Here is a 22,874-nt window from a genome sequence, read left to right as displayed (position 1 = left end):
CACTCAACAGCCTTTGGGGATTGGGCTGAGGTTGGGACAACTCACAATATCTGGATTAGTGTGCTGGTCTTTGGGGGGAAAGCCAGGGATGCACCCCAGAATCAGGTCCAGAGAGGCCATTTTTCTCCTCCTGCCTGTCCAAAGTTCCCACACTGCCTCTTGTCCTCAGGCCCCACTTTCCCAGGAGCAGAAGAGGAGACACCTCAACTCCTTACCCACAGAGGATCTCCTCCAAGAGGACCCATCATGGCCAGAAACAGCGGCTGCTGCAGGAGGGCAAAGAGCGCGCTGACTAGAGACTGCAGTCCCGTGAGGCTACCGAACTGCGTGGAGGGGTACCTGTTGGGGCAACGAGACCTGTCACAGACGGCGCCTTCACAGGCTCCCCAAATCCCTCATTGGCTTGGCTCGGGTATGCTGGTAACTGGGACTGCACCATTGGTGCCTGTGAGAAGAGGCAGGACCAGCCTCAGGATGGTTGGGTGAAGGCCCCTGAACTTCAGACTCTGAAGAAAGCCTCTCCCACCTCTCCCATACCCCAAACTCAGATGTGCCCTCAGCCAGGGGGGTGTAGGACTGAGCAGAGTGGAAAGCGTGGTGCCAGCAGAGTCTGCAGCTTGGGAAACGATCCCGGGAAGCAGGTTGGAGGCTGAGCCTGGCTCTGTTGTGCCCCCCTCCAAGAACATTGCGCAATAACGGAAACTCAGCATCACCGCTCTTGCCGGGCTCCCTCATACCCTGCCAGGGCAGCCACAACTTCCTCCAAGCCTGGTGGGGGGGAGCAGACAAGGCGGGGGACAGGCAAACCTGGAATAACCCCTGTAAGATGCTACTCAAAGAGGGAAGGAGTCCTCGGCATAATATTGGGGAACATTAGGCTCCGTTGTCCCTGAGATACGAGGGAGCCCTGGGCAAGAACAAACTGCATGCATGGTCACAGACGGTGAATGGTAGAACTTGGGTTTCAATTCGTGGGCCAAGCCCTGGGCAGAAGGAGGAGGAACAGCTATCTAGTTTCTTGGAAAAGATGTAGGTGTCACTGTAGGCAGGGTTCAAGGAGATTGTGGCCAGCAAATAGGTCCTTCAGGCCCTGGGTGAGGCCAGCCCCGTTCTTCTGAGACCAGTTATCCATGTCGCTGCCCCAACTGAGGACTATTTACGCTTCAGTATTTAGCTTCAGGCAGCCAGAACCCAACCCTGCCCCAGTGGGCAGCCAGAGACAGTGCCAGCACTCAGCTGAACAGCCAGCCCTGGGGCCCTGAGGCCCTGACCCCAGCTGAGAGACTGACTTCGTGTTAAATGCCATGGCTTGTGGGCACCCAACTGCTGCCTACTGACACACCTACTGTCAGTAGGTGTGATGGTCTTTACTGACATGGACAGCAGAAACCCTAGTACTTGTCCCTGATACAAGATGAAACATGCCAGAAGGGGAGGACAGGTCAGTTTCAGGGTCTCCATGGCAGCAGCAGTTCCCTTGGGTCAGGGCCACCACACCACCCAGAGGTTCCAGGACTTACACAGCAGCATATAGGCCCCCTACTGCAGAGTGGATGAATCCTCGCACAATTGTGTGCAGGACGAAGGAGAAGATCTGAGGGAGGGAAAGAGGGAGAAGAGCATGAGCGGGAGACTCCTAGGGGCCCTCTGTCCTTTCCTCTGGCTCCTGGGGACTCAGGCACAGGAACCAGGGCCATCTGGGTTGACTGCTACCAGCTCTCTAGAGCAGAGAGCTATTTTTTCTTTTCTCTTTTCTTTCTTTTTTTCCCTGGTTTTGTTTTGTTTTGAAGACAAGGTCTCATTGTATACCCCTGGCTGTCTTAGGACTCTCCATATAGACCAGGCTGGCCTCGAACTAACAAAAATATGCTTGCCACTGCCTCCACAATGCTAGATTAAAGTCATGCATCACTATGCCTGGCCTTTGATAACACTTTTTTGTAATATTTAAAAAAAAAAAATTAACACTCACAGCCTGGTAATCATAGGCCTGCCCCTCCCTATATAAATAAAATCAAATATACATGTATATGTGTGTATATATGTATGCATGTATACTTAATTTTTTTATGTGTATCAGTGTTTAGCCTGCATATACGTACACACACTATGTGTATACCTGGTGCCAGAGTCCAGAAGAAGGTACCAGATCCCTTGAAACTGGAGTCACAGACAGTTGTGAACCACCATGTGGGTGCTGGGAACCAAACCCAGGTCCTTGCACAAGCACACCCAGTGCTCTTAACCAGTGAACCATCTCTTCAGGTCCTCATTTTTGTAATTTTAAAAATTACATTGGGATTAGAGAGATGACTTAGTCGTCAAGAACACTGCCTGCTCTTCCAGAGGACCTGGTTCAATTCCCAGGACCCATGCAGAGGCTCACAACTCTCTGCAACTCCAGTTCCAGGGGACATGACATCTTCCGGCCACTCTCGGTACCAGGCGCACACTTGGTACACAGGCTTACACGTGTAAGCAACACACCTATACACACAAAACAAGAAATTTTAAACTTTTGTTGTTTAAAAAATTCATTTATTTCGTGTGTGCAAGTGTCACACGTGTGTGGAGGTCAGAGGACAACTTTCAGTTGGTTCTCCTGCCATGTGGGTCCTAGGGTCAAAGTCACGGGGCTTGGCAGGAGGAGTCTTTCACGGCTAAGCCACCTTGATGACCCTTGCATGAATTTTGTAGCCAGCTGCTAAACAGTCATTGTGAGAAATTAAATTATATAAACTTACAACTAAGAAACTAGCGGTGGGGCTGGAGAGATGGCTCAGCAACTAAGAACACTGACTGCTCTTCCAGAGAACCCTGGTTCAATTCCCAGCACCCACATAGCAGCTCATATCTGTCTGTAACTCCACTTCTAGGGCATCCAACACCCTCACACAGACATACATGCAGGCAGAATACCAATAACATTTTAAAATTTTTTTTTAAAAAAAGAAAGAAAAAAGAAAAGAAAAATAGGCATAGTGGCACACACCTTTAATCCCAGCACTCGAGAGGCAGAGGCAGGCAGATCTCTGTGAGTTTGAGGCCAACCTGGTCTATAAAGAAAGTTCCAGGATAGCCAGGACTATTAATCAGAGAAACCCTGTGTCAAAATAAGAAACTAAATTGATGGTCTTAAAACAAAGGCAATGAATGATCAAAGCTTTTCAATTCCCAATTCCTTCACCAGAATTACTATTGTTATTCTGAAGGCATCTTCCATATACTGTATATTGTCAGTCACAATGAGAGTATTCCCATAATGGGCACTGCAGGCAAATGCATGAAGGCTTAAGGTCCCCTTACCCAACCCCAAGAATCTACATTTACGTGAGAATTTTCCCAGAGGTCTTCTTGCCTGGTGATCCAGGCCCTACTGGCCTTAATGGCTGTCTTATCTGCCTTGCAAATCTCTATCACAGGTTTGTGGGTTTTTTTTTTTTTAAAGATTTATTTATTTATTATGTATACAGTGTTCTGGGCACCAGATCTCATTACACATGGGTGTGAGCCATCATGAAGTTGCTGGGAATTGAATTCAGGACCTTTGGAAGAATAGTCAGTGTTCTTAACCTCTGAGCCATCTCTCCAGGCCTCTACCAACAGGTTTTGAAAGGCCTCTTCCTGCTGGCTATCTCTGAGAAGGCCTTGTTAGTCAATGCCCCTGAGAGCCTGCCGCCATAGAGCCCCATGTCACTCCTTTGTTTCTTTCATATACATCCCTGCCATCCTGCATTAGCAGCTAGGCCCTGCTCCCAGGACTGTGGGCAGTAGAGGGTCAGGACTACTCCTGGCAGGCTTGAAAGGTTATGCAGCTGTGGATTTACTCAGCCCTGTCTCTTCCTTCATGTGCATTGCTGCCTTTTACACAGCTGGCCTTCCAGGAGAACCGAGTGATGAACTGTCTGCACCTCAGCACTGTCCCTCGGCTGGACAAGATGGTCGTGACAGGGGTCTGCCAGTGTCTCCCTCCCACTGGTGCAAGCCTCCCACGGCTTACTCTGGTCTGCACACCCAGTGCCAGCATGTATGTGTGGCAGCACCTGTGGGTGTGCTCACCTGTGTGCTCAACGTAGCTCAACAACACCTGGCACCTTGCAAACAAAGAGCCTCTTCATTTCCTCCCAGAGTTGGCATGAGGCACAACTGCACTTGGGCTACACCCACTGGGAAGCAATCAGGTGCATCCCCCACCTTGTAAACGTGGGACCTGGGCCCAAATGGACTCCTAGAACGTCTTCACAGACCCAAGGGTGGGACCAGGTAGGTGCAAAGTCTACTTGGCTTACAAATGCTAGCAAGTCAGGCTTCAGAACACTCAGACATCTTGTGCAAGACAAAAAGTGGTGGTGTGTTCTTATGATCCCAGCACTGGAAGGGTCAAGGCACGAGAATTGAGTCTGAGGCCAGCCTAGGCTACACAGAAAGACTCTGTCTCAAAAGACAAAAGAAATCTTGTACAAAGGAAGTAAATCTTGGAATCCTTATGCCCAGCCAGGCTCAGTCACTCTCTCTAGGATAACAGTCACGTGGACATTGTTGTCTGCCACTAAGAGGGCTGGGATTACAAGTATGTGCCACCACCCTCGGCATTGGCCAAACCTCTTTAGACATCAAATTTCAAGTGTCTGAGAAAATACAAAACCACACAGTTCCAGGAAACAGACGATGGTGGTGCCCATGGCATGGCACGTAAGGTGCCTAAGGACAGGTGTGCCCTCTTGGAGAGGAGTCCCTCCTCTTCAGTACCCTACTCTTCATACCCGGGGAGTACCGCCAGTAAACACTAACAGCTGGCCAAACTGAATTAATTAAGTCACGTGCATATTTTAGCCTCTAAATATCCCCCGTCTGTGTGCCATTCCCAGACCTACCTGTAGAGGCAAACTAGGAATGAGGCAGGTCACCCCAAAGCCCACCAGTAGCACGTTTGTAAAGGCGAAGGCCCGCATGGCGTTAGTGATTTTCTGGACCTGCCTGTCTCGTTTCTGCTTCTTTTCACCTCTGTGGAGAAAGAGGATACAGGACTTGGGGTGGGGATGAGGTTCCCTGGAGAAAGGTCAGGTCTCAGGGATCCCAGGATGTGGGCTAATGCAAGTTCCACACCTCAGCCTCATTTTAGGTCAGGACTGGGGGCGCTCCCAGTTGAGCAGAGGCTGATTCACGCTGAGGCTCTCACAGCGGAGAAGAGCGTCACCCCACGCCCCTGCTCAGGGAGCTCAGCTGATGGCGGGGAAGGGGAGGAGTAGAGTGTGCCCCAGCAAGGGTGCAGCAAAGGCTCACTGCACCTGTATCATGCAGGAAGCTGGTAATAATCCAGATAATAAGCCAAATAAGGGAGTGAGTTGGTTTCCCCTTGGGGGGCAGGATGGGGTGAGGGGAAGCAAATACACAACAGATGGAACCAGGATGGCAAATAGCCCTTTGGCTCTGGGGCCTAACCTAGATAACAGAGAGCCTCTGTAATTATTTCCTTGTGGATTAACTATTACTGATTCCAGCCACGCCACCCACACCGAAACCCCAAGGATAATAAGAACGGATGGTAAATGCACAAAGGAGGGCAGCAATTCCCAGGCCCACCACTTCCTAACTAACCACCTCTGTAAGAAGACATGGACACTTCCCTCATCTCTAAAATGGGTACAACACTAACTAACACACGTTGCATCATGGTACTGAAGCTGAAGTGAGACACTGTGTGTTCAGTGCTTGGCATTGGGCCTGATACAATAAATAACAGCCTATCACATGATGGGAGTGTAGAAGACAGCGTTTAACTCATCCTCTGATCTTAGAGCCCAGCCCTTCCATAAAGCAGCGCTCCTGAGCCTTGTTGAATCTTCAGAATCTGCACATCATTAGCATACTTGGTTGGAGTAGCTTACAGTTCAAGTAAGAGCAATGAACCCCAGCAGCAAGAGGCTTTAAAATAGTAGCCCCCTAGCCGGGCGGTGGTGGCACACACCTTTAATTCCAGCACTCGGGAGGCAGAGGCAGGCGGATCTCTGTGAGTTTGAGACCAGCCTGGTCTACAAGAGCTAGTTCCAGATCAGGCTCCAAAAAACCACAGAGAAACCCTGTCTCGGAAAAAAAAAAAAAAAGTAGCCCCCTTGTGCGGTTCGCACCAATGGCTCATGCCAAACCTGGGGTCCTGGGTTTCCCTCTGCTCTTATCTGCCTCAGTGGCTCCCATTTCATTCCATCAGGGAATTTCCTTAGGGTGGGAACAATGGGGCCCTGGGCTTGCCAGGGCCCTGAGTGTACCTCTTGCCCCTCCTGCTCACCAAGCCCTACCTAACATGCAATATGGCCCCGCTGCCCTTCTCTGGGGGCCGAGAGTGGGCTGTGGCCTACATACTGAGTGGTGTCTTTCTCCTCAGGCTCCTCAGAAGTATCTTCACACTCCTTTAGCTTCCAGTCCATGATGTAGCCGATGACAGGAGCTGTCAGCAGGCAGAGCAGCTGGAGCGCGCCAAAGATGGACGTATAGAGGGCAACTGGGAAGAAAGACGGCATGTCATGGGTGCTCCAGGCTCTCGGAGATCTGCCTTGGAGCCCTTGGTCAGTGTAGGTTGAAGGGAACCTACAGACTGTAACTTCTGAAATTGAAGCTAGAACAGTGGCCAACTTTTCTGCTCCAAACCTCTACTGTTTCCCTGTAACAACTAATGAAACCCAGCATGTAACAATGACAAATTCCTCCCCAACACCAAGCTTTCGGGAAGTCACTCTGACTTGGAAACCACAAAATCACTAATGCCCATGACCGGGCTTTATATGTGACTGATCATCCTTTTCTGTCCCCAGAATATACCAGGAAGGCACCATTCATGGGGACTCTGACGTCAGGGCTTCCCATCTTCACAGAGACTTAAAATTGTAGGGAGTGGGGGACAAAAAAAATAGTTGACCGGCTGGGCAGTGGTGGCGCACGGGCCGGGCGGTGGTGGCGCACGCCTTTAATCCCAGAACTTGGGAGGCAGAGGCAGGCAGATCTCTGTGAGTTCGAGGCCAGCCTGGTCTACAAAGGGAGTTCCAGGACAGGCTCCAAAGCTACAGAGAAACCCTGTCTCGGAAAAGAAACCAAAAAAAAAAAAAAAAAAAAATAGTTGACCACTAAATGTTCCACCCCCACCCCACCCGTTTAGTCAAGAGCGATGTTTGAAATTTGAGGCGAGAAGTCTGAACAGAGTAGCTGAGAGAAGTGTCGCAAGGTCCCCTGACAACCCCCTGCTTACCAGTTGCCATCACTTCATCGAGAGAGCAAAGGTGGAAAAGCAGAAAGAAGAGGTCAGAGGCAGAAGTACACAAAGACAGGAGGCGGGCCCACCACACACTTCACTTCCCAGGAGACCCCAGAGCAGCCGATGAAGGCCTTGCCCACTCCAGCTCCAGAGCTGGGTGTGAGGGAGCCAGGCCCAGCTGACATCCTCCTGGCAGCTGGTGAGTCAGCCTGTGGCCTTGGCCAGGCACCACAACGGGGAAGTGGCGTGCTGAAGGCCCTGGCAGAGTCGGAGTCTGACCATGTGGCCCTGTGGGAATGCTGCTCTGTCGTTGCCACCTCCCGCTGCACTAAGAAGGAAAGGTCAAAGGAGCCATGCCAGTCACGGTCATCTGATACCAGCGTTCTCCCTAGACAGCCAGGCTTCTCCCTCACTGGCTCCCTGACCCCAAGGCCACCCTTCTGAGCAGAGCCAGGCCTGTGGATGTGGTGCCAGAGACTGGGGGAACAAAGCTCCTGTCTACTATGCTCAGACCTCCTTTCCTGAGTCCCTCTATTTCCTGAAGCTGACCTTTTGTTCTTTTTCTTTTTTCTTTTTGGTAAGGTCTCACTGTACAGCTAAACCAACCTCAAAATCAGTCTTCCTGCCTCGCCCGCCCAGTACCTGAGATTATGGTAGTGAATCAGGATGTCCATCTTTGTATTTGTTTTTCTAGACATGGTTTGCCCGAGTATCCTTGGCTGTCCTAGAAGGCAGTGATCCACCTGCCTCTGCCTCAGAGTCCTGGGACTTTTTTTTGTTTTGAAGTCAAGGTCTCACAGCTAGATCTGGCTGGTCTGGAGCTCACTGTACTTCGGGCTCTCAAGCTGACTTTGAACTCAGATATCTACCTGCCTCTGCTCTCAAATGCTGGGATTAAAGGGCTGTGTCACCATGTCCAGCAGAATGGAAAGGAAATTAGGGCCAGTGAGATGTCTTAACAGCTAAGGTGCTTGCCATGCAAGCCTCACACGGAGCCGTCTCCCATGGGGGACAGAGAGGACAGACTCCTCAAAGCTGTGCTCTGAGGGCCACATGACAGCCAGCGTCTGCACTTGCTCGGCTGCTCCCACCCAAAGGCCTAAGAAAAACCAGAAGGCTAAGCTGATGTGATGGCAAACCCCATGCTTGGCTGAGACAGGAGAATCCCCTACAGTGAGGCCAACCTGGTCTACCAAGCAAGTTCCATGCCAGTCTAGGCTACCACACCTCAGAAAAGCAGAAGTGTTTTACCACATAGGGTGGCCCACGGTGTGGTAGTTATAGCTACAGGAGCCCGAAGTCAGAGGGCAGCTGGAGAGCCTAGGCGAAGGAGCAAGCAAGACCCACCCAGATACACGCTGGTTAACCCAGGCAGGCCTCCAACTTGCTCTGTAACCTCAGATGACTTTGAACATCTGATCTTACTGCTGCTACCTTTGGAGTGCTGCTTACAGGCGTTTACCACCACATTGGTTTATGTGGTACTGACTGTCAAGGGAGCCACGCTTCAATTCAAGACCCCGTATCTTAGCCAGGCAGTGGTGGCGCATGCCTTTAATCCCAGCACTCGGGAGGCAGAGGCAGGCGGATCTCTGGGAGTTCGAGGCCAGCCTGGTCTACAAGAGCTAGTTCCGGGACAGGCACCAAAGCTATAGAGAAACCCTGTCTCGAAAAACCAAAAAAAAAAAAAAAAAAAAAGACCCCGTATCTTAAAACGAAACAAAACAGGTACCAAAGGTATAAAGTTAGGAAATTACCACTGGACTAAGCAAAGTCAAAAGTCTTTTTCTCCCATAAAGACCCTGAGGCCATTACTGCGCCCCATCATGATTTTTGCTCATATATCCAGTGTCTTTCCCTTTTCTCTCCTGAGGATCCAGGAGGTGCCTGGAGCCTTCCCTCTGTGAAAGCAGGCCTTCCTGTCCCTGTGGAAAACTGGTATTTGGCTCCCTGCAAGGCCTGCGTTATCTTTCCCTCGGTAAAAACAAGTTAGCCAACAAAAGAAAGTGGCAGGCTGGTGAGGATGCCAGCAAGGAGGATTTGCCGATGTGTTTGTCCTGCGTGCTCAGGATGACTGCGGCTGAGTCATCCAGGCCCTGGGGAAGTACTGACTTTCTCTGCGAAGCAAAGCCCCTCGTCAGCTGAAGACCTGCCGGGGCCTTCCTGTGGGTTATCGGCTCTGCTTCCAGAGTGAACAAGCCTCAACTGGACTACTCCTTCCTGGGAAGCCTCTGTTGTCCCTGGTTCCCAGGGCGGGACACTGATCCTGGAATGGCCCCCACTGACCCAGAGTCCTCTGCCAGGACAAAGGTCCTCCCTCAGCCCCCGGGTGTTCACATGTCAAGCCAGTCCTTTCGGATCGGGGATGTGACTGGGTGGGGCAGGCTGCTGTCTTCTCCTCTGGGCAGTTTTCAGTACAGACACAGCCCTGAGCCCTCCCCACTGGCACTGGAAACAGACACCCCACACCCTAAACAGGGAGCTTTTTGAAAGAACAGTCAGGCTGGCTGCGAGAAGACAACCCTGACAAGCAGACGAGGCCTCAGTGGACTTCACTTGGTTGGTGAGAGTGACGGCATCGCCCGACCCTGAGGACGCGCATCAAGGCCCGGATGACACTTACCTGTCTTCTGGTCACCGCTGACCAAGAACTCAAGGATGCTGTTCATGGCCCCCATGTAGAAGATGAGCCGCAGCTGTGTGACACACATGGTGACCAGGCTGAGCAGCAGGATGGGGCTGAACACACTGTGCATGAACGAGGGGGCAGCTGTGGGAAGAAGGCATGGGGCTCAGGCCAGGAAACATGGCCCATCCAGCATCCGGGGCCTGGGGAAGGGAAGAAGGCCCAACGTGCTGACTGTGTGGGAGGTGAGGGTGGCAAAGCCCAAGGCGAGGCTCATGGTGTTGATGATTCCCTGAGCTCTGCAGTGTGTGTGTGTGTGTGTGTGTGTGTGTGTGTGTGTGTGTAAAACAGGACAGGTGGTGCCTCTGCCCCTTGTGAGACAGAACAGGAATTAGGTGAGGGGTTACCCACAGATCCACAGCCAGTGATTCACAACCAAGCGGGCCCTGGGCTCCTCCCGTGGTGTAAATGAGGATGCCTTGGGCCGACCTGGAGCATGGAGTCAGGTGCTGGATACCTGCGGCCTCAGGTTGGCACTTCACCTCCAGGTCGACAGTGGACAGGCACAGCTTGTGACCCTCCTGCAGCGCAGCTTGCTCCTTGGCGCTCCTCATGGAGCTGCCCACGCTCAGGCGGCGCCCCACTGTGGTCACCTGCTTGTAGAACTGCTTCCCTGTGATCTTGTGGTCAAAGCCCAGCCAGCTGAACTTAATCTTCACCCTAGAGGCCACAGGAAGGGAGTTTGCTGGTGCTGTTGGGACCCTGGCTGGCAGGAGGGTAGGACAGAAAGCGGGCAGACTTACGAGTAGTCCATGTCCTCTGGTCCTGGGAAGGGCTCTAGCGGCCAGTTGAAGAAACAGTTGAAGAAGACCAGGCCAGAGCAGCCAGCCCAAACCACCAGGATGACAATAAAGGAGGCACCAGCATCGTAGATGAGCTGTCAGGGGACAGAGGTATCAGTGGGAAGCCAGTTGGGACAGGGACAGTTGGGAGCTGCCATTGTCTGGGCTGTATGGTAAGGCATGAACAACCCTGTGAGCTGAACTGCTTAGTTATCAGAAACCCTGTATTCTGCTAATCCCAACCTTTCTGTCCCTGGAATCCAATTTGAACCAAATGTCACTTTTTTTGGCTTTGATTTTTGGAAACCTGGTTTCTCTGGTGTTGCCCTGGCTGTCCTGGAACCTACTCTATTTTAGGCCAGGATGGCCTTAGACTCACAGAGATCATCTCCCGAGTGCTGGGTGGGATTAAAGGTATAATCTACCACTGCCTGGCTAAATGTCACCATCATTTTTTTTCCCCAGACAGGGTTTCTCTGTTTAACAGCCCTGGCGACAAATGTCACCATCTTAAGAGGTGACCACTTTATCGCTGTCATGCCTGTCTCATAGGGTCACAGTGAACAGAGAGCTGGCTGAGATTGTTCTCCTCCTGAGGGTTTTTCTTCTTTGTTTTGAGACAGGTTCTCGTGTAGCCCTGGCTGGCCTCAAACTCACTATGGAGTCTTGAACACTTGATCCCCTGCTTCCACAAGCAGCTTAGCCTTTCTGCTGCTGGGCTCACCGACTATCAGTCCAGTTCCCCAAGAACAGGGGTCTGGCAGCCTCATCCACTGATGTTCCTCTTGCCTTTAAGAACACACACGGCAGGTGCTCCAAGATACTCAGGAGACTGACCGACACAGCCCCTTTAGCTCCTCCGTGGGACAGGCCTTGACACTATTCGTAAGTGGTGATCTTGACGGAGGACAGATTGCTGTGTATTTTAGCACTGACTGTCATCATTTTTTTTTTAAACTAGGAAGCGAACTCAGGACCTCCTGTGTGCTAACCAAGTATCTACCAATAAGCTAACTCTGGCCCTTGAAAAACTGTGAGACAAGCGACGCAGTGGTGGCACCTGCCTTCAATCCCAGCGCGGGGGAGGCAGAGACAGGCGGACCTCTGTGAGTTCAAGGCCATCTTGGACTACACAGCTATTTCCAGGACGGGCTCCAAGTCTACACAAAGAAACCCTGTCTCAAACAAGCAAACACCCACAAAACAAAAAATAAACAAAAACCTGTGAGACAAGTTCTGACTTCCTTGCCCAGGTTGCCCTTGAACTTGCTCTGTAGCCCGAGTAGGCCATCCTTGTGGCCCAACTTGCCATCCTGTCCTGCCTCAGCTTCCTTAGTAGTTATGATTATAGGTCTGGGTCCCCAGGCCTGTCTTGATTATCCTCAGCTCTCCCCAGATCCAATGTGAGGGTCCCCTCGGTGTCCTAGCCTGTAGCTGCCCAGCTCCCTAGGATGGAGCCCAGCATGTACGTACATAAAGAAGACGAGGGACTTCTGCGTCCTCTACCATCCAGGAGCAAGAGAAAGTTCACAGGACGGCTGGCCAATCCCTACCACCCACCACATGGATTCTCAGCTTCCCAGCCAACACCCGTGGCTCCCTCTCATCGTCTCACCCCATACCCCTAAAAGTTAGCTTCGCTTTGATGCCAGTGCTTCGGGAGGGCAAAGCCCCTGGTGACACCCTGACAGAGCAACACAAGATGGGAGGGACCTGAGCCTAGGCGATTGTGAGCCTGGGCTTCTTCCTGATCCCACGTGACTTCCACCGGCTCACAATCCTGCCTGGGAGGGAAACAGCTGAAGCAACTTGCTGGCCAGCAGACTCTGGCTAATGGGGAGCGTGGGCCCAACGACTCCCAGGACCAGCGGCCAGCTCACTCACCCTACCTTCCCTTCCCCAGGCAGCCTGTGGTCACACGCCACAGTACACACTCAAGCCCTCCCCCTGAAGGCCCAGCGGTTTTCTTTTCTTGCTCCTGTATTGCCAGGTGCATCCTGCCCAGGTAGGAGGGGCAGTTGAGGGGCCATCCCTAACACCCATAATTATTTCTCTTCAGAGAGGCTGCAGTGGCTTGGGGGTGGGGCTCTGCCCAGATGCTAGGATAAAGCATGAGTTGGGGTGGGGGTACTGACTGGCCACACCCTCACCTTGATTCCTGGGAAAGTAACTGCTGAGGAAGCGTAGGATCCAATCATCAAGGCAATAAACGTAGATCGAAGGTCACCGAACATATTGGGAAGCTGAGGGGATGGATGGAGGAAAGAAACGCTTAGGTCACAGGTGTGTCTCATCTTTGACATTGTGACAACACTGTCATCTGCAAAATTCATACCAGAGAGCTACGCAATTGAGCTTACAAGAATGGTAAGAAGGTCTCGTTTTGAGTAAGCTTATGACTTTGTGTTAGGCTGCAATCACTGCTGTTCTGGGCTGAGTCGGACTGGCCTGAGGGAGGAGGGAAGAGAGCAGCTAGCAATGGCCAGGCCTCACGTCTCACCTGCTCTCCCTCTGTGGAATTCACAGCATAGCAGACTAGGCAATTGCCAATAATTGCAAGTTTTCCCTTCCCGGACAGAGACGGAGAAGGAGCAGAGGTAAGGAAGAAGACACGGCATTAACTGTCTGCACAGTCCCCAACCACGCTCGACACAGACCTTACCATATTTACCTTACCATAGTTACTATATTTGAAGGAGATATCAGAGAGCAAAGCTGTGAGCCTTAGGCACCCCTCAAAGGGAAGAAGCCCATTAAAAATAAGACTCTATTTGGGGAAATGAGTGTCATTTTATAAATAAAAATATCAGAGTCCCAGAAAGGACCAGATGTCAGCAAAAGCTGCTTTCGGTTTTGAAAGTATGTTTCTGGAAGGCGCCAATCACAATCCTAACAAGACAGGTGGCTCCCCAGCTCCTGCCTGAGTTTTTTAGTGTAAGTAGAGGATTCTCTCCAACTGGGAGTCACCTGGCGGGTACCTCCAGAAAGCTAGGATTAGGAAGACTCAGGTTTGTTTTTGCCATGAGCACTTTGAGCATGGGCGCAGAGCAAGAGCAGGCCTATCTGAAATGATTTCAAGGCCGAACCCCGTGACTCCCAAGCCTGATAAGACACCACACCATGACCTAGAGCCATGGCTCAGCAGTTAAGAGCACTTGCTCTTGCAGAGGACTTGGGTTTGATTCCCAGCACTGACAGGGTAACTCACAGTCATCCTTAACTCCAATGCCTTCTTCTGACCTCGGTGTACCGCACACATGTACACATACATATGTACAGACAGACAACATGCCCATACACATAAAATAAAATATCTGGGGAAAAAAAAGGTACAACATATTGGGCACTGAGATACAGTGCAGGGAGTAAAGGTGTTTGCCATTCATCAAGTCTGACAGCCTGAGTTTGATCCCAGGATCCACAAGGCACCAGAGAATCAATACCCAAGTCATCTTCTCACCTCCAAGAGTGCTTCTCTGCCTCCACAGAATTAAATGAATTAAAAGTTACCACAACACAGCCACGGATGGGATCCAACACACTGGACAAAGCACACCCTCCCACAGCTGCTCTCCCCTCTCAGGAGCCTGTACCATGACATGAAACAGTGCCACTGGTGCTCGGGACGTTCTCTTGAGTTATGTCCACCTAGCTCACTCAATGCAGCCCCCGTGTGTGGGCCTTTCCTCACTGCCTGGGATCATTTTATCAGTGTGATGAGCACAGAGGCCCACACCCAGAATCCCAGCACTCAGGTGGTTAAGGAAAGAGCATCTCAAAGTTCTAGGCCAGCTGAGGCTCACAGAAAGACCCTATCAAGACAAAAGGCCACTGCAAGCCCATTCCTTGCTACTAAAATGGGGGTAGCTGGGATGCTATATTTGTCTCTCATTATTTCTCTCTGGTTTTCCTAACAATTAAATAAATAAGTAATGAATATTATCAAAAAAAAATTGAAAATGTCTATGCTCCAAGATAGGCAGAGGCAGGTGGATCACTACAAGTATGAGGGCAGCCTGGTCGGCATAGTTAATTTCAGACCAGTTAGGACTACCTAGCAAGATCCAGCGAAAGAACAAAGAGGCTGGGTGTTGTTGTAAGAGGAGGTGATGTTTACACACCTCTGTGAAATCACTAAAACTCAATGTGCACACGCTACGTGACATGAATGGTATGCGCATTATACATCAGAAATGCTTTCAGAATATTGGTAAGGAAAAGGACTGAAAAGAACACTAACAAATCTTTAAGTTTTATGGTACAAGGCCAGGGTGACCAGTCAAGTTTCCTTCCAAATTCTTAGCATACCAAAAGATTTTTCTTACCATTCTAGACTTTCTGGGAAGGGTGAGAGGGGGACAAGTGAGGGGCATAGGAGACAAAGGAAATGTGACATGGTCAAGTATGCACAAACACACCCAGGTGAGCGGGACAGGTAACTGTGGTCACTGCACAGCTGCCCGGAAAGAATGCCGCACTTCGAGGACGCACGCAGTGTATTCAGGCAGCAAAGCGTACTTGTTGGAAAAACATCCATGGAGCCATGGAGAAGGGACTCAAAAGATGACACCTGCCTATGTAGCAAGAGGGAAACACACCCACAGGGGATTCTAGTCCAGTCTGGACAAGTGGAGAAGGAAGAGATCAGAGGGATCAGCAGGGCAGCTGGAGGCGAAGCGCCAGTCCTCCTCCAGGCACGATCAGGCTGGGAAGCTCTGGGCATGAACTCAGGCACACACAGCTATGCAGCCCTTAGGGAAAATTCCCTGCATCACAAGCAGTCCTGGGCAGAACCTCCCCAGGAGAGCTAGGGAACACCCCCAAAAGCAGACCACAAGGTGGTTGGCCCTTTTCTTTTGTCTTTCTTTAACCCAAGTGCCTTAACCCTCACCCAAGACAGAGGCCAACATAATAAGGGCTTGAGATGAGTGTCCCACTTAGCCTTGATCTCCTTACGCTAGACTCAGGACAGGGACAGAAGGGCAGGCAGTTCACCTGTTTGCCCTGCGCAGGATCAATGGCAGCAGAACTATCCCCCCTGCCCACCTGTCTGGAACATTCCTGTTCTGATTTGTTCTTTTGAGACAAGGTCTCCCATGATCTTTCGGTCTTGCTACCCTGTCTCCCAAAGTCCTGGAATTACTGGCATGGGCCACCACACCCAGCCTCCAACCTGGAACAGTGTTACCAAAGCAAGAAAATCATGTTATTTTGGCCAGTATGTCATTCTTTTTTTTTTTTTTTTTAAATATTTATTTATTTATTATGTATACAATATTCTGTTTGTGTGTATGCTTGCAGGCCAGCAGAGGGCACCAGACCCCATTACAGATGGTTGTGAGCCACCATGTGGTTGCTGGGAATTGAACTCAGGACCTTTGGAAGAGCAGGCAATGCTCTTAACCTCTGAGCCATCTCTCCAGCCCCCAGTATGTCATTCTTAGGGCAGCACAGAGCCTCGGGTAAAGTATGTTAGATAGCTTCCCGACAACATCTATATCTTGTATTTTAAATCATAAATATTTTTCCTAATTAGAAAAGAAATGTAGTTGGGCAGTGGTGGCGTATACTTTTAATCCCAGCACTCAGGAGGCAGAGGCAGGAGGATCTCTGTGAGTTCGAGTCCAGACTGGTCTACATTTGGAACAAAAAGACAACTTGTGGGAGTTGGGTCTTTCCTTCCACCATGTGGGTTCCAGGGTCATCAGGCTTGGCAGCAAGCACCTTCACCCCCTAAGCCATTTCACCAGCCCAATATACTGTTTCATAAACTTTTTTCTTTTCCTTTTCTTTTTTTTTAGAAGTTGCACTATGTTGCCAATGCTGGTCTTGAACTCCTGGGCATAAGTTATCTTTCTGCCTTAGTCTTTCAAATAGTTGGAACTACAGGTGTATACAATTTTCTCTAGCAGCCCTGGCTGTCCTGGAACTCACTTTGCAGACCAGGCTGGCCTTGAACTCAGAGAGATCTGCCTGCCTCTGCCTTCTGCGTGCTGGGATTAAAAGTGCGTGCCACTACCACTTGGCTTCTTTACTTCCTTTTTTGGTTAATATTTTGTTTTATTCTATGTGCATGGGTGTTTTACCGGCATGTATATCTATGCACCATTTGCACGCAGGTACCCAAGGAGGTCAGAAGAAGGTGTTGGATGCCCTGAAACTGGAGTTACAGATGGTTGTGAGCTGCCATGAGAGTGCTGGAAATCAAACCCAGGTTGGTCCTCCAGAGGAGCAGCCAGCGCTCTTAACTGCTGAGCCATCTCTTCAGCCCCTACACCGTTTTTTGTTTTGTTTTGTTTTGTTTTGGAGAAGGGTCTCCTGTAGCCCAGGTTAGCTTCGAACTTGCTATTAGGGGCTGCAAACATGGTTCCCTAAGAACTAGGATTAGGGGCAAGGGTCGCCAACTTTTCCTTCTAACCCGATACATTATTATAAATGTTTTCTAAAGCTATTTGCTGTTCCTTTCTGACACAATCTGAAATGACTGCGTGTGTTCCCTGATCGGAACCGTCTATAATTTAGGAATCCATGTCTCTGGTTTTACACCAGAGGTCCTTTTACATTTATTCATTAAAAGGTTTCAATCAAAATTTTATTTGGATGGGGGCAGTACTGAGACTCTAACGCAAGGTGTGCGCGTTAGGCAAGTGCCCTATCACTGAACTACATCTCCCGCCTTCCTTTCACTTTCAGTTCATCCTGGCTGGCCTTGAACTCATTCTGCAGCCCAGGTAGACCTTTAACTTAACAATCTTCCAACCTCAACCTCCCAAGTCACTAGGATTACAGGCCCTACACTGCTAGGCCTGACTAATTTGCTTTTAAAAACAGGGTCTTAAATTAAAATATTACCTGTGATGGCCTTGAACTCACGATCTTTTGACCTCAGCCTTCTAAGGAGCTTGATTGTAAGCATGAGCTACCACACTCAGCTCAATGACTAACCTGAGGATGAAGGTAAGTGCAGGTGTAGGTGGCTTCTATCTCCAGGCAAATCCCTGAAGAGAAGGGAACGCACACTTTCTAGGGATTTACGATATGCTGACAAACAGCTTTCCCTGAAGAGATGCGCCAATTGACACCCCGCCAACAATGCATGTACCTTCAACCTAGCCACTCCACCAACATTCTTGTTTTAAAAGGCTTTGGTTTTAGACTGTAGGTCCTTTGACGTTTATTCATGAAAAGAGTTCAGACAATTGCTTTTTGGGGTGGGGAGCAGTACTGGGTCTGTATGTGCTGGAGCCCCACATCCAATCCTCAGTACCTCACTTAAAATACACACTTAACTGCATATATGGATTAAATTAATAGTAATTAATAGTAGTTGATTCAAAATAATCCAGATGGAGGTATAAATGAAAAAAAAAACCTGATTATGCCCTTCTACAAAGATTCTTTTATAGAGTAAGGCCAGTCATGGTCTGAGATGGTCAGTTCAGTGGGAGAGGGCTTGCCTAGCATGAGTGAGGTCCAAGGTTTAACCTGTAGCACTGAAAACGTGTTTTTGTGAGGAAGAAGGGCTGGAAGAAAGGAATAGGGGACAAATATCCGCAAGGCATAGTAATATATGCATATGAGCATCCTAATGAAACCTATTATTTTGTATACTAACTAAAAATTAATAAAAAATAAGTAAGTCAATCAGTATGCCCAATATTGGAATTGTGTTTTTCTTTGTAATATAATTTCCTCCTAATATATAGGTTTTTCATACTTTTTTAAACAAGAAATGAACAAAAAGACGTATTTTAAATAGGTGATCGAGCTGGGTATGACGGCAGGCCTCTGTAGTCCTGGCACTGAGGACGTGAAGACAGGAGAATAAGTTGCACCAGGCTGGTCAGGATTAAATGTGTTTTACTCTGTTTCAAAAACTTGGGGAAAGGCAGAGAGCGCGATAGTCCAAGTGTGTTTCGGCTTCCAGACTACCTAGCGCTAGTACTGGCTGAAACTGCACGGTATAAGAACAGTGAGGCTGACCTTGGCTAATCAAACCCAAAGCATAAACATCCTGACAATAGTCAGAGCGCTCGGGGGCTGGAGAGATGGCTCAGAGGTTGAGAGCATTGCCTGCTCTTCCAGGGGTCCTGGGTTCGATTCCCAGCAACCACATGGTGGCTCACGGCCATCTGTGATGGGGTCTGGTGCCTTCTCTGGCCTGCGGGCATGCACGCAGACAGAGTGTTGTATACATGGTAGATAGATAAATATTTAAAAAAAAAAAAATAGTCAGAGCGCTCACCGGAGGGAAGGGCACAGAGAGCGCGGGTTTCCCTGTGGTATTAGTTACTTTGTACCTAAGTGGTAAACAGCGATTGTGTTCTCCCTCGGTCTTGGTCCTTCTCCTCTTTCCAAAGCAGTCCCGCCTGCCCGAGATTTCCCTCACTGTCTAGCTCATATTTCCTTCCCATTAAATAGTATGTATAGTAACAGCAACTAATTGTAGCGCCTGCTTTCTACAGCGTCTTTAAAGCCCTGAAAGCAACTGTCTAAGCGCTCCTTGTCATGCTCACTCGCTGAATACAAAACTTGCAGCAGGATCAGAGATTCAGTCACCCTTGGCCAGCCTGAGCTACGCGGGACATTATCTTAGAACAAATCACTTAAGAATCAAAGGACTCCCTCAAGGTCAAACATAGGATTCAAAAGTGCAGTCAGACCAAGGCCTGGTATGGTAACTTCCGTTTGTCTCTCAAGCCTCACGTCATCTCTCTCCCTTCCGTGCTCCTATCTGATGCCAGCTCACTGGGGACTCCTACATCCGTCCAGATGCTCCTCTTAGCTCCACCAGCCTCTGCTCTCAGCTGACCCCTGGGGTCCAGGCCCATACCACCCAGGGATGTGTTTGTAGATGGACTTGTCCTGTTTCTTCCAGGTTTGGGTCCCGTCTCACTGGTCTGGTCTCTCCTCCAGCTTCGCTGGACACAGTGGTGCCGGGCAATGGCGCTGAAGTAGCAAGTGTGAAGCCGACTGCCTTAGCGGGGCCGCGAGGGTCTGCTGGAGGGAAAGATCAGCTCTGCTGCCAAACAGGCAGCTGGAGCCATGCTGCGGGGCAAGGGAAACAGCAGAGGCAGCCGCCCGGCTCTCGGCACGCTCACAGGTAGGGCAGTTCAAGGCCTTCTCCCAGCTCTTGCTTTCTTCCCAGCCACTTTGCTGCCCCTGTTCTGTGAGGAAAACCTGTCCTCCGTGCCTGGGGCTCTGGGGCCTCAGCCTGATGACTCACACTCTCTCAGTCCCTTCAGCTGTACCATAAACAGGCCCAGCTGTGTCACATTCCCAGCGGGGGGCGGGGGGAAGGGGGGGACAGCAGCTGCAGGCAGTCCCTCCCCTGGTGTTCAGGCCACTGGACAAGAATCCCCAGAGGCCATGGCCAAAAGCACTTTGGACCATCTTTCTTAGGGACCCTAAGATGACCAAAACCATATGCCTTTTTTTCCACAAGAACCCCCAGGGGAGACGGTGGGGTGAATGACGCCCCTTTTTCATATCCAAGGCCTCCTGAATCCGCTCGCCCTGGGGCTACACCCTGACTCTGATGAAGTCAGAGCCCAGCAGTAGGTAGGGGTTAACATTTCTAGGCCTGTGGCCTTTTGCAGAGATGACTCTCATCCCCAGGTGGCTGGTATACACACCCTGGGTTCAGTAAAGCCTAGATAGGCCAGGATCCAGCCTATCTTGTCCAGGAGCTAGTCTGGACAAGTGGACTCGGCAAAGCCAGGCTGTTCCCTCACCGAAACTGGCAGGCACCCCTCAGCACACTTCGCTGGGAAGGTCCTTGTGGTCACCTTTCCGCTTCACTGGTGCAGGGCCGGGGAGGGAAAACTGCCTTCTCCCAGCTGCCTCCCGTCCCACCTGCCAGGCTCAGAACCCTACCGACACCCCCACTGCCTCCTGTCAACCCCAGCACACATCATGTGGAGCAAATTCATGAGGTAGAACCCCTCTGATGGCCCATTTTTCCCAGGCCAATGGCCATCAGCTGACTGCTTTGGCGTCCCAAGGTATGGATGGAATAGGAAAGAGGTTATGTGGACTGTGGTACTCGGAGAGTTTTACCCGCCTGGCACCTGGGCTCTCCAGGTAGAGAAGTAAATGAAACCCTGCCTGGCTGCAGAATGGGGCTGAGCAGAAAAGCAGCCGGACGCCCATCCACTCCCAAGGGCCACTGACTTCCACCCCTCCCTCGGGTCTTTAAAGAGCCGGCTGAGTACTCTAATCTCTTCAAACTCCAATCTAATTCCCCTGGGATCATTTCTTCCTTGGGTTTAAAGCCAAATGCAATGAATAAAATGAGGAAAGTCCACAGAGAGATTTTTTTTTCCCCTGAACATTTTGTAACCACTTTTCTGTGAGGGTTTCAGACCAGAACTCCCCATCCCGCCCACACTGACAAGGGTCAGGGTAATGAAGTGGAAAAGATATGGTCACAGTTTTGGCTGCGTCTGCTCCCATCTCTAAGCAACCCAGGCCCTGGATTGTAGGGTGGCGGCCCAGAGACGCCACCTCAGCCGCCGGCCGGTGTTTGTGCTTCAGCTGATGGAGCGAGTTAAAGGGTTGTACAAACTAGAGACATTAAGCAAACAGACTAGAGTGTGTTGATCAGATGTCCGGGGAGGCCAAGGCTCCACACCATGGGGTGTGTGCTTACACCAGTGGACAGGCGTGTACCTCCCTCAGGGATGCCCATGCCTCATGCTTCAAGAGACCTGAGAGAACCAGCCCTGACTATTGGCTAGCCTCTGAACCTCCTCACTAGCGGAAAAGACCACACTGTGGAGGACAGAGTATGAACTCCCAAGACTCTGTGAGGGTGGAGGGTGGGGTACAAGCTATGGGCCACCTCCTCCTGGTCTGTGAGGAAAAGGCATTTTGCCAACTTGGGGCCCCTTCTCCACCGATGGGTGTACAGCCCACAGCCCAGGTCATACAAAGCCCCTTGGGCCTGAGAAAGTCCCCACATGAGGGTTTCCCTGACAACACATTCCCCCACATTCCAGGTTATCAAGGAGCCATTCTGTGTTTAAAAGCCCTCGCAGATTTGATTTAGGGAGTTCTAAAGACAACCTCGAAGACTCCTTTGTCCCCCAAATGAAAACACGGATGGGAGACACAAACAGAAAGTGCCATTGTGCTGCCAGTGCGGTGTCTCCGGGAGCTGGGCCTGACAGTTCTGCTTTTTAAAAGGCCTGGGCTGTGTCACAAGCAGATTCAGCTCTGCTCAGCAGAAAGCCAGGAACATTGCCTAACAGCTTCAGTCTGTCCTCCACGGCCGCTTCCTATTCCTCTCAGCATTTATTCCCTTGAGAGATCAGGTCCCGTGGGAAGCCTCATGGGACAAGGGGATGTCCTAGGGGAGTCCTCCAGCCTGGGGGAAGGGGTGGAGAGCTATCCTGAGCAACCAGAGATACTGGGGAGGGGTCTGGGGGGGTGTTGATCCTTTACCCTCAGGTGGAGGACAGTGTAGCTTCTCGGAGACTCTAGACTGAAGGCTGGCAAATGCTTTCCATAAAGGGCTAGACAGTAAATATTTCTGTCTTTGTGGGCCATATGGTCTCTGTCATGATAGCCTGACAGCCTCTGTGGCATGAGAGCATCCACAGGCAACACGTGAGCAAACCCAAATGATGTGTTTCAAGCAAAATCTTGTTTATAAAAACAGGCAGAGGTTTGCATTAGGCCTGGGATAGCAGCTCACTGACCCCTGCCCTCTAGATAAAGAAGTCAGAGGACAAGCCCTAGACCTCCCTTAAAAGGACGGGTCCCTCCTACCTAATGCTTTACACAAGACCCACACACATGTAGCCTGGCCAGGCACCTGAAGTGGTGAAGTGGGTGGAAGAGCCAGGAGTTACTACACACACACACACACACACACACACACACACACACACACACAGTGATGATGAAAGCAAGCAACACTGCGCAAGCCATGACCCTGAGTAGAACATGTACACTGTTTGCTTGGGGGCTAAGCACATAGTTTTTCTGGAGCCTATCACGGACCATACAGAAATCCATACAGAAATCTAAAAACCCTGTTTTTTTTTGTTGTTTTTTTTTTTTGTTTTTTTGACAAGGTTTCTCTGTAGCTTTGGTGCCTGTCCCGAAACTAGCTCTTGTAGACCAGGCTGGCCTTGAACTCACAGAGATCCAGATG

The 22,874-nt window shown here is 50.4% G+C and overlaps 1 protein-coding gene across 4 annotated transcripts in view; it reads right to left on the bottom strand.

Moving 5' to 3' along the window:
• Slc43a2 (solute carrier family 43 member 2) overlaps positions 1-22,874 on the bottom strand; it is a 43,484-nt gene that overhangs the window by 1,644 nt on the left and 18,966 nt on the right. For all 4 annotated transcript variants that reach the window (XM_057774436.1, XM_057774434.1, XM_057774435.1 and 1 more), the window contains exons 6-13: positions 12,865-12,957; positions 10,676-10,809; positions 10,390-10,592; positions 9,870-10,016; positions 6,361-6,499; positions 4,875-5,004; positions 1,521-1,594; positions 216-339 (exon numbers count right to left, since the gene is read on the bottom strand). In XM_057774436.1, coding sequence (XP_057630419.1) covers positions 216-339; positions 1,521-1,594; positions 4,875-5,004; positions 6,361-6,499; positions 9,870-10,016; positions 10,390-10,592; positions 10,676-10,809; positions 12,865-12,957 — 1,044 coding nt within the window. The remainder of the gene's footprint in view (positions 1-215; positions 340-1,520; positions 1,595-4,874; positions 5,005-6,360; positions 6,500-9,869; positions 10,017-10,389; positions 10,593-10,675; positions 10,810-12,864; positions 12,958-22,874) is intronic.

Source organism: Chionomys nivalis, chromosome 7 (assembly GCF_950005125.1).
Source record: "Chionomys nivalis chromosome 7, mChiNiv1.1, whole genome shotgun sequence".
NCBI classification, from domain to species: Eukaryota; Metazoa; Chordata; class Mammalia; order Rodentia; family Cricetidae; genus Chionomys; species Chionomys nivalis.
This window is presented reverse-complemented; position numbering and strand designations above follow the sequence as displayed.